Source organism: Musa acuminata, chromosome BXJ1-3 (assembly GCF_036884655.1).
Source record: "Musa acuminata AAA Group cultivar baxijiao chromosome BXJ1-3, Cavendish_Baxijiao_AAA, whole genome shotgun sequence".
Taxonomy (NCBI): domain Eukaryota; kingdom Viridiplantae; phylum Streptophyta; class Magnoliopsida; order Zingiberales; family Musaceae; genus Musa; species Musa acuminata.
The window spans coordinates 11,563,679-11,578,427 of record NC_088329.1 but is presented as its reverse complement, the minus strand read 5'-3'; the positions used below and the strand labels follow the sequence as shown (position 1 = coordinate 11,578,427).

At 49.3% G+C, this 14,749-nt stretch overlaps 2 protein-coding genes across 2 annotated transcripts; both read right to left on the bottom strand.

Moving 5' to 3' along the window:
• Nucleotides 1-8,093: 8,093 nt before the first annotated feature.
• Nucleotides 8,094-8,909, bottom strand: LOC135636264 (LOB domain-containing protein CRL1-like). Its single transcript, XM_065147906.1, has 2 exons — nt 8,631-8,909; nt 8,094-8,514 (listed from the first exon to the last, which is right to left on the bottom strand). The coding sequence occupies exons 1-2, from the start codon at nt 8,907-8,909 to the stop codon at nt 8,113-8,115; spliced, it is 681 nt and encodes a 226-aa protein (XP_065003978.1). The 3' UTR covers nt 8,094-8,112.
• A 3,792-nt stretch (nt 8,910-12,701) lies between these two features.
• Nucleotides 12,702-14,460, bottom strand: LOC103973397 (RING-H2 finger protein ATL16). The gene has a single exon (XM_009387950.3). It carries the CDS (start codon nt 13,863-13,865, stop codon nt 12,900-12,902), a length of 966 nt encoding a protein of 321 aa, XP_009386225.2. The 5' UTR covers nt 13,866-14,460; the 3' UTR covers nt 12,702-12,899.
• Nucleotides 14,461-14,749: the final 289 nt, after the last annotated feature.

Sequence of the window (14,749 nt, the reverse complement as noted above, 5' to 3'; positions counted from 1 at the left end):
CAGATTTACGTCTAAACGCAGATTTACGTCTAAACTCAATTTACGTCTAAGCACAGTTTGGGCAGTTTTACGTCTAAACGTAATTTTACGTCTAGACGCAGTTTTAAAGGGATTTGAACTTAGAAACTCGTTCGTAAAAGCGCAGAAGACAGTTTTGCAGAATCAAGGCGTAAACGTAAACTGCAATGTAAATATCGTACGAAAACACTGGTTTACGTCTGAAAGCAGATTCGGACAGATCAGCACTTAGAAACTTGTTCGTGAAGGCGCAGAAGACAGTTTTGCAGAATCAAAACGTAAACGTAAATTGTAATGTACGAAAACACCGATTTACGTCTGAATGCAGATTCGGAAAGAACAGCAGTTAGAACTTGTTCGTAAAAGCGCAGAGAGCAGTAGTTATGAAGGAGGTTTGCAGTAATTATAAAGTGCTCAAAATAAACGCAAACCAGAGATTTAGAGTGGTTCGGTCAGTCTTGACCTACTCCACTTTTGGCTTCCTCCACCGACGAGGTCACCGACGTCAACTAGAGGCCTTCCTTCAATAGGCGAAGGCCAACTACCCTTTTACAGTTTCTCTCCTTTTGACAGGCTCAGGAGACAACCTTTACAGACCTTTCTCTCCTCACTTTACAACTCAAAACTTGAAGAACAGAAGGAGGAGACTTAAAGGCTTTACAACACTTTTGAGCTCTTAGAATCACAGAAAAGATCAAGATTTCGGTGTAGGTCTGTATCTCTTCAGTGCTGAATGGGTGGGGTATTTATAGGCCCCAACCCAATTCAAATTTGGAGCTCAAAACGATCAAATCCCGGAATTCCGGGATCAGGCGGTTGCACCTCTTGACTGGAGAGGTTGCACCGCCTGGCAGAGCTCGAAGACTGAGCCCAGGCGGTGCCACCTCTTGACTGAGGCGGTTGCACCTCTCTGCCAGAGCTCGAAGACCGAGCTCAGGCGGTGCTACCTCTCTGTCAGGGAGGTTGCACCGCCTAGTCTTGCTCGAAGACTAAGCTCAGGCGGTGCTACCTCTCTGTCAGGGAGGTTGCACCGCCCAGTCTTGCTCGAAGACTAAGCTCAGGCGGTGCTACCTCCTGGCTGGGGAGGTTGCACCGCCCAGTCTCGCTGGGAGGCTTAGCCGAGGCGGTGCCACCTCCTGGCTTGGGCGGTTGCACCTCCTGGTGCAATCAGGGTCCGAATGGTTAGCTCCATTCGGCCCAATTTCAATCTTTTAGGGGCCCAATTGCCCCAAGATTAAGCCAATGAGATCACCTCCCATTTTCCAACTTAATCAACGTGCTAACTATGATTAAATCTAAGACAATTTCTACAGCTTTGCTTCGGTGCGTCAATCGCTTCTTCCGGCAAGTTTCCGGCGAACTTCCGTCGATCATCCGATGAATCCTCGGTGATGCTCCTGCGGACTTCCGGCAAACTCCTGGACTTTGCGATGATCCACTTGGCGAGTTCCGACGAGCTTCGCTTGGCAAGCTTCTGGACTTCTCGGATCTGTTCTCGCAGAACCTCCGACGACCGTCCGAACTTCCGTCGAACTCTCGAACTCCCAACGTGATCATGAACTTGACTCCGGTGCAACTCCTGCTGCTTGTCTAACTTTCATCGTAGTTAATCCTGCACACTTATCTCAACACATAGATTAGACAACAAATGACAATTTACTTCATCATCAAAATCCGAGATTCAACATCGCTCTAATCGGATTCTCCCGGAGAACTCTTTCTCTCTCAACCCGAATGACCCTGGCCAGGGATTTGTCTGAGCAAGAACACATGAGATATTCCTCTCATGACGCCGAGAGTGGATGATCCTCTATCGACACTCAATAGCCCTCGTAAGGTCGACTACCACTCCCAATGACCAACTGTACTAGATCTGGGACAGCCAAACCTATAAGTCTGGTATCAAAGAGTGGAGCACTTATACAGGACATCCTTAGTGTCTCAAGTCTAAGGACCAGATACACCACTAGGACTACGGAATCGCTGTCTGACAATAAGGCATCATCAATCATCCAACATTCCGTAAGCGGATCAATCGGTGAACTCATTCTCCAATGAGCACCTGTACTGTATCCCTAGTGTCCCTACACGAGCAGCTATGAGACCAGCTGCATCCATCATATGGACGGGTATTCAGCACACCAGTCTATCCGATTATCACAATGTCCCTCTCGAGTAACCTATGACCGGGATTATTTAGGATATGTGTTTAAAGGTGAATCGATCTCATTATCGTGATCTCATCACGATCCGATTCCCATTGCACAAATCCAAGGACATCACAATATATATATATATATATATATATATATATATATATATATATATGCAATAGTTATAAAGTGATATACGCCAAAATATAATAAGCAAAAAGATTCTGTATCAAGTCACACGTGCCATCACTCACGTGATTGGCTTGTTGGGCACCTATGACTAGCAACCCCCCCCCCCCCCCTCTTAGTGTCGCTCCGATCCTAACAATAGGGCCACCTTTTGCCGAGAACGTGGAACGTGCAAAATCTTAAGAAGTTTTTCGTATGAGGCGAAAGGGACAAGGCAGAAGTCTGGAACAAAAGTTTTTCATTTAAATCGAAACCTGATTACAGGACTAGACGAGTTACAGCACCAAACCCAAATCCCTAGGTTATTACAATGTTCTTGCTAGTCATAGGTGCCCAGCAAGCCAATCACGTGAGTGATGACACGTGTGACTTGATACAGAATCTTTTTGCTTATTATATTTTGGCGTATATCACTTTATAACTATTGCATAAATGCATATATATATTGTGATGTCCTTGGATTTGTGCAATGGGAATCGGATCGTGATGAGATCACGATAATGAGATCGATTCACCTTTAAACACATATCCTAAATAATCCCGGTCATAGGTTACTCGAGAGGGACATCGTGATAACCGGATAGACTGGTGTGATGTATACCCGTCCATATGATGGATGCAGCTGGTCTCATAGCTGCTCGTGTAGGGACACTAGGGATACAGTACAGGTGCTCATTGGAGAATGAGTTCACTGATTGATCCGCTTACGGAATGCTGGATGGTTGATGATGCCTTATTGTCAGACAGTGATTCCGTAGTCCTAGTGGTGTATATGGTCCTTAGACTTGAGACACCAAGGATGTCCTGTATGAGTGCTCCACTCTTTGATACCAGACTTATAGGTTTGGCTATTCCCATATCTAGTACAGCTGGTCATTGGGAGTGGTAGTCGACCATACGAGGGCTATTGAGTGTCAATAGAGGATCATCCATTCTCGGCGTCATGAGAGGAATATCCTATGTGTTCTTGCTCAGAAAAATCCCTGGCCAGGGTCATTCGGGTTGAGAGAGAAAGAGTTCTCCGGGAGAATCCGATTAGAGCGAGACTCGAGTAGAAACCGTTTGGGTCTGACAACACCATGCTCGATATACGGTCTCTGGGATATTAGATGGATGAGGGACTATAGGTACATGGTAACTGAGGACAGACAGGTCCAATGGATTGGATTCCCCTGTATCGTCTGGGGACTACGGCGTAGTGGCCTAGTACGTCCGTAGTCGATGAGTCGAGTGAATGATTACAGAGATAATAATTCACTGAGTTAGAAGGAGTTCTGACAGGTATGACTCACGGCCAGCTCGATATTTGGCCTAGAGTGTCACACACATATGGTAGGCATTGCGATGAGTAGAGGTTCGGATATGAGATATCCGACGGAGCCCTTGTCTTATTGGATGCAGATCCAATACCCACTAGGGAAGGACCCATTAGGGTTTGACACGAGATCTCTATAAATAGGAGGGATTCACAGCCTCACAGGCTAGAGTTTTTGCTTGCCTTTCCTATTCTCCTCTCCCTTCTCCACCTCAGAGTAGGCCTGGAGTTTTGAGGAGCGTCGTCGCAACCCTGCTGTGTAGATCACCGCTAGAGAGGAGGACGCTTGACCTCCTTCACCCTCTCCTAAGGATCTGCAAGGAAACAGGGATATACGATCTCCCTAGGTAACACAATCTCTATACGCAGTTTTGTGTTTTGCGGATTTTTGCGAACCAATCTTCGCACGACGACGAACATCTTTTTGGGAATCGGGGATTTTGTTTTCTTGTTCTTCCGCTGCGCATATGATGTCGCCCCCAATGATTTCCCAACAGTTCTACCCTATTTCTCGGAGGTTTCAGTGCTGTCATCAAAAGGGACCTCGTTCAGCATGCCAATGCTCAGGTCTTCGGGGCAGGAGGCGAAGGGGTCTTCCTCGACCTCCAGGTTGGGGTGGCGCGCCTTGAAGCGGGCCAGGGCAATCCGATACCCATATTCGTAGGTGACTTGCCCCGACCAAACCAGACTGAGCTGAAAGCCCGAGGACTCTTTGTAGTCCTCGATCAGCTTCCTGTCTTTCTCCGGCCGCTAACTCATCTCGACGGCTAGGGCGTCGGAAGCCCCCTTTGCATCGACGCCTGCCTCCTCCAACTTTCGAGCGAGGCCTGACGCCTCATCCCGGGCCAGACGAGCTTCGGTCCGAGTCGTCCTTAGGAACACTTGGAGCTACTTATTCTGCTCCTCGGTCGCCTTTGCCTTTGATTTGAGGCGCGCCAACTCCACCTCCAGCTCAGAGGCGCGCTGCTCGGCCGCCCTCGTGACGGAGGAGAGGCGCGTCACCTCTACCTCCAGATCGGAGGCATGCTGTTCGACCGCTGCGACAGCCTTCGGAGTCGCTCCTGCGCGGACCTCCTCGATCTGCCGACGCAGCTCTGCGTTGTGGTCGCTCAAAACGCCGAGGGCCCAACCCACGTCGTGCACGCGGTCCATTAGCGTCATGGTATAATGTTTGCCTTGCAAAGAGAAAGAGTTAGGACGAGTATCGTTTGGGCATTGGCAGGAAGTCAATAGCAAGATACTTACCCACAGCAACGACTTGGCAGGCTTGCCCAGCAATACATCCGAGGGCATGGTGTACAGATCCCGAGCCATATTGGGATGAAGCCCGTCTCGCGCGAAGGAGGCCACGGCCTCCCCGTCGACCCATACCCGGGTCCCGTGGGTCAGGCCTGCCCACCGGGCGACCAGTGGGTCGGAGGGTTGGCCCTCCGGAAGTCCGCCCATCACCCGAGCTTGATAGGGCTCGTCCTGTGCTCCCATGGGAATGCGACACAGGTCGCGGATGGAGGGTTCCCGGGGCGCCTTCCCTGCCCCTTCGTTGCTCGGGCCGGCCTCGTCCCGACAGGGGCCCCGTCACCAATCGCGATGGCCCGGTTCAACAACGACCTCCCTGGCCCGAGCTGGCGACATATCCGCCTTCTGGGGGCCGATCTTCGATTTCTTCCGGGGCCGACTGGCCTCAAGTTCTACGGGCGCTTCCTTCGAGCCGGCCCTTGGCTCGACCGTTTGACGTGACGACGCGGCCGATGAAGAGCGCCCCCCACGCATAGCGATGAGGCTCACCATCTCTGCACAAAAACACCGACATTGGTCAGAACACCGAAAACGATCTTTTAGAAAACCCTAACGCTACTCACTGCAGGCATACCTCGAGGCACCGGGCTAAGACCCGCCTCGACCAGCCACCCCTCGGTCATTTCTCGGATAACCCGGGAGGCTGGGAGAATCTCCTTAAGCCGCCGAAGGTCCCTACGCTCCTCGTCGTTCAAGGCCGGGGTGGTGTTATCAATCACGCGTGTCGCCCACAGGAGTCCGAAGCCCCAGTCCTCTGAACGACAGACAAAAAAGAAACACCCCTTCCATCCCTTATTACTGGAAGGAGCCCCGCTAACCCGGAAGCCTGATCGGGCGAACAAATAGTAACCTCCCGACCCCTTGGAAAGACGAAAGCAGGAGAGGAAGAGGGATTGGGTCGGGACAATACCGGCATAGTGGCACTCCCCTAGGAACGCCACCAGATAGCGCCAGGAGTTTGGTCCCATCTGTGACGGGGAAATGTGCCACCACGAGATACAAGAGGTGATGACGGGATGTAATGGGAGGCGTAGCCCAGCCTCAAAGGCTTCTAAAGTCAAGGCGAAACCCTTTAGGATAGGGTCGTACGCCCGGTACCCTGGCTCAAGGGCAATAAGCACAAATTCCTCTGGGATACCATAACAGCCCCGGAGGTAACCAAGCGACGACTCGCTCACAGTCGAGTCGAGGTAGTGCGGCCACATTAAGACTTTGAGGGCCCTAGCCGCTTTTTTCGTCGGATGACGAGTTGGGGCTAGGCGGCGATGCTTTCTCTCCGGCATTACTGGAGGTAGGAGGTGATGAAGGCAGGGGTGAAGAAGAAGGGGAAGCCATCCTTACCGACCTTGGGAAGGAGAAGCAGGATAGCCGATTCGGATGAAGCAATAGGGTCTGAAGAAGCAACTAGGCGAATGCAAGTGAGGAGACGTGCAGGAAGCCAACTGCACGCTATTTATAGGCCAAATCCCGCCAAAATGGCGACCCTTCCTCTCTTGAAGAACGATTGCATCTGGCAGACCAAAACATCACTTCGCCATAAATATGGCTTGACGTGGCAGCCAGCGGGCGCGCGGTGCAGAGGTTGAAGCGCTGATCTTCACAGCCTGGAAAACCAGCGACTCCCGAAAGTGACGGCCCCCTGAGCTTCCCCAGGCGGGGAAGGGCCTGGTCGCTCGCGTCCGCACTCCACTATGTAGTAGATCGCTGATCAAAACCAAGTTGCTTCTTGGCTGCGTGCTGCCCGAGACCACTACCTCTGTGCGGCCTGCCCGCTTGAGTCGTGCTCCTCGGCTGCGTGCTACCCGAGACCACTACCTCTGCGCGGCTTGCCCGCTTGAGTCGTGCTCTCGGCTGCGTGCTGCCCGAGACCACTATCTCTGCGCGACCTGTCTGCCCGAGTCTCGCCCCTCGGTCGCATATTGCCCAGGGCCACCGCTGCACGTCCAACCCTCCTTAGCTACTAAACTCCACAATTCCCACACCCCTGGTAACGGGCCGGCAACCGCCCAGCAGGGATAGTTTCTTAAAGCTGAAGCCATGCCTCGAACCCCCCTTTACAGCAACCGACGCATAGCTTCCTTCGGGGAGGGGGGGGAGGGGAATATGATGAGGATAATAATGGCGATAAGACTCAGGTGACGTCAGCTGCCCCAGATGACGCCTCACGCCTCCGTTGACCTATCAGCACCTGGTCAACGCGGACCGGAATGCCGATCAAGGCACATTAACACCCTGCTTAGGCTCGATCACTCACGCCACGCCAACATCGATGTCAGACACTACAAGAAGTATGATCCTACTCCTTGCGGGCAGGCGCACCAAGCAACGGTAACCCTCACTATAAAAACCCTCACGTTCCGAGGGAAAAGTGGAGGAGGGAGGCACACCAGAGAATAGATAAAAAAACCCCCTATGACTATTCACTAACTTGATCGTCGAAGGGGTCGGGCCGAGCTCCCCGACCCGACCTGTGTGCAGGTGCGAAGACGGAGGCATCTCACTAGACGCCCAAGCAAGGAGTTCCCTCCCGGAGGAGACAGCGACCCCGTTTCGATTGGACCATCGCAATCGGCCACTTCAGCGGTCTCAAGAGCCATCCCGGGAAGATCCCCATCATCCGGACCCGAACCAAGCCGCGTCGGCCCCAAGGCCACGACTTAAAGTTGTTTACACCAACAGTGGGTTTGTCGAGATAAATTGACCCTATATATATATTTCGTCTATTATCGGATGCGGGTTTGACATTCGAATCCTTTGGAATCAATGCGGGTATGGTTCAGTCACTCCGAGAGTTTCTCACGCAAGCCCCTGACGTCTGATAAAAATAATAGAAGATAAGAACAATAATTGAAGAAGCTTTATTGTAGAAATGAAATAGCTTTAGCTTGAATCTATTAACATGTTCCCTCTCCTATTTATACAAATTAGGAGGAAGGATTCCCTAACAGAATAGAGGATTTTCCTCAACAGAATGATAAATTTCCTCGTATAGTTAGGAAAATCTTATCTTCTATCAACGTCAAGCGACGAGCTCATCGTTCCTCGTCTCCATCTCATCACAGCATCAAAGCGAAACGCGAAGCAACAAAATTCCCGACGAAAAGTTGTACGGATTACAACTCTTCTTCACGTGCAGCCTTCTCATACATGACGAAGATGAGCAAAAGCTACCGATCGAAGATCCTCCATGTTGTGATCCGCCGAGCTCCGCCCAACCGTTTGCGTCACGAGTGCATTCTCCATGTCTTCATCGGTGCCGAAGAAGATGCCATCGTCGACCCCCATGTACGAATGAGGAACACCATGTGGAGAAGGCAGCAGGGATGAGCTCGAGTCCAGAAGGCCATTGTCGTGATACATAGTGCGTTCGGTGCTCAATGGCGAATCTGAAACCAAAGCATGCCTCATCCTTGCTTCCCGATCCAGCTGAAGTTGGTCGAGGAGCTGGTGGTTCAAGCTGTCTTCCTGAGACAAAGATCCATCGGCGAAAGCTTGAGCAGATTGTGCCTTTAAAGAGACCAGCTGTGCTTGCAGATTCACAACCTGCAAAATAAGGAAGCTGTAAGCATCTCTTTTACGAGTAGATTTCTACAGAGCCTGCCATTGCATGCAGTGGTGTAAGTTCTTCCTCGAATCCCGATAAGCTTGGGACTACTCACTTGTCGTTGGAGAGCGAAGATGTGAGCGACGCAGCCATATATAGGGTCTTGGAGCCTGGCCTGAGCTTCGTAGGAGATGGTGACAGCAGCCTCGGACCTATCGCTGACAGGGAGGTGCATGAGGAGCTTGGAGGCATTGCTGGCTCCGAAGACCTTGTGGATGGCAGCAAACCGAGCAGCTCCCTGCTCGTGGCAGAAGTGCGGGGCGAAGACGCATCCCCTGACACACTTCCTCCTCAGGAACTTGCATGCACCGCATGGGGAGCCAAACCCGGTCATATTCCTCTCGTCTTTCCCGCTTCGCTCTTACCCTGTGAACTCGATCATCACCTCCCTTCCTTTATAAGCACGAGAACAAGGTGGCCGCAATGACTAATTAATTTGCAGTGGTCTCCTTCATGGGCTGCAGATTTCCTTTCTTTAATATGCCCTATCCCTTCCTTTCACCTCATCATGAGTTCTACAACCCTGTCCGAGATTCCATCCCCAAGAGCCTCGAACGGCAAAGAAGGTAACACTGACCCATAATATTCTTGCTTGCTCGATCAGTCGATTTGTTTGCTTGGGGGCGATCTCAACTGTGAATCTATTAGTGGATCATTAACACCAAGAAAAGATGCATGGGAAGCAAGCAAAGCCAGTAAAGGTTAAGATACTAACCGTAGCATCTTTTGTCAGATTAAGATACTAATGAGGAACTGTTCTCCCTGTTGCTTATAAAGCAACAGATTTCGATAGATATAGGCTTTTCATTAGTTACGCTCCACAAATGTGGTGGTTTAATGACACACTTCACGACAGGAAACTCCAAGCTTTAACACCAAGGATTGTGCAGGTTGGATTTGATCTCTTGCAACTATGTAGTAGGAAATCAGGGTAGGAAGGCCTCGATCTCTTCGCGGTAGCCATTAGCTGACCCTTTCTTTTTTTTGGTTTGTTTTGGCTGTGAGGTGAATCATTATGATATCTTTGCCATGGCTCCGGTCATGTAAGTTTGTTTGCCACTTAACCGGAGAGGAAAGGCTGATTCTGGAGACAAAGGCAATGCTAGTTTATACAAATGCTTTCACCATCATGTGCTGGTTGAAGTTGTAGAGTGAGGGAAATGAAAAAGGCTTGTAAAGCAACATGCTGCTTACCAAATGCCTACAAGTTGAGAAAAGTTGAGAGAGTACATGAATTACCCCAAACTTTTGCTTTCATGTCAGACTCTAAAGCAGGAACAGCTCTCCCCTGTCTCAATTCCTGAGGTCGCACCTGCTGTTGGAGATCTTCTTACAGGTGCACAGAGGATTACAAGGTGGTGTTTGTTATCGGTGGCAATGGCAGGGACTCGTAGATTAATTACACTGGTTGTGTTATGGACTTGAGCTTCACATTAAAGATTGAAGATGACTGGCAATGCACATTATCTGGAACGAATATAAATTTTTTTTGCAAGACTAAATTAATTTAGAGTTCATAAATTAAAAAAGGTCAGAAAACCATTCTTGATGGAAAGATGGAAAACTATTGATGCCATTGTTAATCGGTCCACTAGTCCAACTTTCTCTTTTTAAAGCCACTTTTTCAAGACTCTGTACTCCCTGTCCTGAAAGTTGCTTGTCAAAATCATCTTCACTGGTGACATCAAACTTTTTCTTTGGTTCCCATGCCATCATCATCTATGGCTGCCAACTTATCTCTCTGTGAGCTTATGAACAGAAATCATGGAATCACTTCCAAAATTCCAGCTCTGTTGTGTATGTTTTGTGCAGATTCAATGCGACCTAAATGTAGAAGCTCATTAATTTATTTTATTCTACTTTCTTTCCCTTCTTTCTTTAATCTTATTAATGATTTTTTTTTTTTTTGTACATACATATATATATAAGTTGATCAGAGAGGAAACAAAGAGGAGAAGAAAGCAAATGTCTCCCAGAGCCCTGTGTCCTCCACTCCACGTGCCTCAACCCGAATGCATCTAACCTATAATATCACATCAAGTTTCTCAAAAGTATCAAAAGAGACCTTCTCAAATCGAGGCTCAGCTGTTCCTAAAATTTGCCCACTGTAGTGTAGTAGCAATAGCAAGTGGGGGTCCTCGCAGCATGTGTGCATCCCATGGTCGAACGACTACCACCACAGCTGGTGTGTGTGGGGAGGGGGAGGGGGAGGGGGATGGGAAGGGAAGGAGACAATCCAAGAGGAAACAGGGAAAGGGAGAGCCACCAGAAAGCTGCTTTTTTGAGTTTGGTTAGGAATACTTGTCGGTTTTCATCAGAAAATACATGTTTCGCAGGCAGAAAGGTCCCGGATGACTGGTTCCTCGAGATCTCATGCATCAGGGAACGGAAAAAGGTTTCCGATGAGGACTTGAGTTTGCTGCTGGTGATCGAACAGAACAACGGGAAGGTACGACATGAGACATGGATTGCAATGTAGTTCCAGTGTCCTGATCAATCCTCATCAGGACCCCAAGGCAGTTGCAGGGTCACAGTTGTACCGTATCATCACCACCTCCTCCACCCTTCACCTCGTGAGCTCGGCTTGACAACCGCGAACTTAGTGCTGCCGGCAGCTGCATTCTGGAAGCGCTTTTGGGCGTCGCATGGTGGTGCTAAATTTGGGTAGACAGACAGATGTGGACGTATTGTCTCCCCTGTTGTAGATCAGTATCGAAGACAGAGATGATTGATTGCATTAGTGATATGAGCCGTTTTTCTTTTTCTTTTTCTTAATTTTCCAAAGGGTAAGTGATGGGATTCGAGCTCGAAATCTTATAATAAGTTATCAAAATTTTTACCAACTAAATTATGCGACGTATTTTGTGATATAAATATTTTTTTAATAGGTGCCCATGTTTTATTTTTTAGATAATATCTTATTTTTTAATTTCATAAATATCATTGGGGGTATAGATGGAGATGACGTTGGGAGCAGAGGTGAAAGTGATAGAAATAATAAACGGATGTGACCTTACGATGAGGAGAGTAAAGAGCGACAAATCAAGCCTCAGGATAGGAAATACGACGAATGTGACCAACAGAAACTTTTAATGTCTCTATGAGACAACGAACCTTTGTGATTATTTATAGTATTATAAAAAATAAGGATAGAGAAAGACAAGCATATTTATAGTATTATAAAATATAAGGATAAAACTGAAAAAAAAAAAAAAAAAAAATTGGTACTTTTGAAAATAAAAATAAAAAATTGGTGCTAAATATATCATCTGATTAATTGTTTTATTGTGATTAGGAGTCAGTACCACCCAACCCCACCTGGTTCCGAAGATTAAATTAGAAGCAGAGTGTCATTATTTCCATCGCTCATTGTAGTGTGGGATTCTTCTGGCCTTGTCTTGTACTTTTAGGTTGGTTGGCGTGCCTTCATCTCCATCGCTTGTTTTAGTGTAGGGTGGGAGTTCGCTTTCCGTCCGTTTTCCACTTTCATGTCTGATGATGGCGAATGTGCCTTGAGAACAGCGAACGCTACTCGTTCCCCACAGTAGCGATCTCTTCCCCTCGCGTTCTTGGTGGCCGCAGGTTGGGTCGTTGGTTGAACTGCCTATCAACAAAACAATGGAATTATTAGGTTGGCAATGAATCCATCCCCCTCTTCCCTGATGACGAAAAGATGGATGACATGTTTTGGTTAACGCCCTTTCTGTGAGGGGAAGGAGTCTCTAGTTGTCACCCAACCGTCACCTGCTGCATCGGGGCAGGTTTACAGCTGATGGTGAAGCACATCTCAACGACACATACTCTTTGAGGATCTCCCGAAGGCATTAAAGATCCACCTAATCTCTAAAAAGTTTGATTGATAATGATGGATAGATTTTTCATCGATTAAATTATATATCGTTAGATCATCAACTGAAACACATGTTAGCTACGTGGAAGTGAGTCACCCCAAATATTTTTGTAATGGAGATCTGAATCCCCAGATGAAGTGCTTTATGAATTGGATGCTTCCGCAATGCAATTGTTAGGATCAGATAGGAGCACACACTGTTTTTGGAGCTGTCTTAGGTAGGAAGCTTCCATATCTTGTCTTCCTCTCCCAAAAAAACCATTCTTGAAACAAAAATAATAATAATAATAATTTATTTCTAGAACAGAAGGGTGAAATTTTACATCCAAATCTAGCTATGATGCTAGCCGTGATGGCATAGAACATCATCATCAATCATGTTGTACTCGAAAACTCCAAGTTTTACGTGTCCATGGACATCATCACCTTCGGAGGGAGTAGGATGGGATCGAAGTTGCCGCTGATTTGGGATGATTACTGCTCGATTTGGACCGGAAGGACAGCACTGCGCGAGTGCCGGTGGAATGAGAACAGCGACCGCCGGATTCTGCCGGAAGTGCTGCTGCTTTCTCCGCCGGTGGCTTCTAGGAAGTGTGGATTCTGGCGCATGATCTTTTGGACTGCCATGTAGAGCTGCCTGTCGCTCGAAGAGTCCATGGAGAAAGACCTTCTCATGGGTTGAACCTGGAGTTGCCCGTCTTTGGCCCTCGTGTCGATGCACTCGTCCCCCATGCTTCCGTGACGATGGACCTTCCTCCCCCTCTTGTGCCCGACCCTCTGCTCCGACTTCCACCGCGAAGGATTGGTATTGGCGTCGGTGGCAGTGACCGCTTGGGCCTGCGGGTCGCTATCGTCGTCTCTGATATCGATCACTATATCACCACTCCGACGAGGGTCCTGATGTGGAGCCGAGGCCGTGAATTGGTCGAGCGGAACAGGTGCCGCGGCTGTGGTGATGCTCGACCTGCAGAGCGGGCAATTGGCGTTGGTTTGGAGCCAGGTATCTATGCAGTCTATATGGAAGACATGGAAGCAGTTCGGCAGCAGCCTAATCCTCTCCTCTTCTTGGAACTCGTTCAGGCACACAGCGCACTCGTGGAAGGACGTCTTCCCCGCGCCGTCGCCCCCTCTGCGGTATCGAAGCGTGGGGATTGCCCGGATTTCCGACTCACCGAGGCCGTGGCTCTCGGTGACGGTCGAGTAGGCCATCAGTCGGTCGTCGAGACGGCGCCGTGAACGCGAGAGGCGGCCCACGACATCGGACCGGCGCCAGTTGAGGCAACATCTGACCGCAAAGACGTAGTAGCTGAGGAGGAGGATGGACGTGGTGAGGATGCCAAGGATGGATATAGCTAGGATGGGGAAGCTGGCGTCCGAGGAGGGAGGAGACGGAGGAGGGGGTTGGTGACCGAGTGGGGGTGGAAAGCCACGGTGATCCATGGAAGATGGCAAGGTGACACTAATCTGAGACAACCCGAGAGAGGAGGAAGACCAGAGCGAGCTAAATACAAGTTACGAGAACGACTCAATCACTGAGTGGAGACGAGAAACTCCAAAGTCTAAAAGGCCTGGGGGACATGGATGAAACAAAGTCAACGGGGACTTTGCTTAAAGGATTCAGGCACGAAGTCGCAGACCTCCCGGATGACGATGCTGGAAACCGCAGACCTGGAATGGAAGAGGATGAATGAAGTGTCGAGCAGAGGAGATGCTCCAGGTGAAGGTGTCAGAATTGCCTGGTTGGGGGAGCAAGTGTGAGAAGGCCAAAGCACAAAAAAGCGAGCGGTAAAGAGAGGAGGAGGTGTGAGCTGGCGAGGCAGAGAGGATACGGCGAGGTTGGAAATGGTCCACAAAGTGCTATCACGAGCAGGAATATAGTGGAAAAGGGTGCTCGGAGGAGAAGACCAAATGGTGGAGTTGGAACACGCTAGTAGTGGGTGCAAGGTTGGACTTGTGCGGAAGGTGGGGAAGGGCAAAGGTGGGGGCTTTCTTATCTTCCGAGTCCTTCCAAATCAGAATGTATAAGGATCCAGAGGAGCTCAGTGTTTTATTAGGACGCTGGTCAACAAGAATCCCTTTCTGCAGCAGAATAGAAAGAAGGAAAGGGGCATCAATCAAGTCCATGAACTGGACTCAGTGTTGGGGTCATGTCAACAGCACTGATCCCACCAATCAGCACAGGGTGTGAGGCACGGAGAGGTTTGTCTCCTTCCTCTCGGTCCCATGCTCCGGTCGATTTCTAATGCCCAACAGCTTGCGGTGGAGAAGACGAGTCCGAAGTCCTCCGGTCAATGAACAACGTCCGTGTACTTCATCAGCGAGAG

Excerpts from the sequence above, each read along its gene's own strand:
- LOC135636264 (XM_065147906.1), bottom strand. The coding sequence starts at position 8,909 with ATGACCGGGTTTGGCTCCCCATGCGGTGCATGCAAGTTCCTGAGGAGG. Across the intron at positions 8,515-8,630 it reads TCTTCGCTCTCCAACGACAA|GTTGTGAATCTGCAAGCACA; the intron begins GTGAGTAGTCCC and ends CTTATTTTGCAG.
- LOC103973397 (XM_009387950.3), bottom strand. The coding sequence starts at position 13,865 with ATGGATCACCGTGGCTTTCCACCCCCACTCGGTCACCAACCCCCTCCT.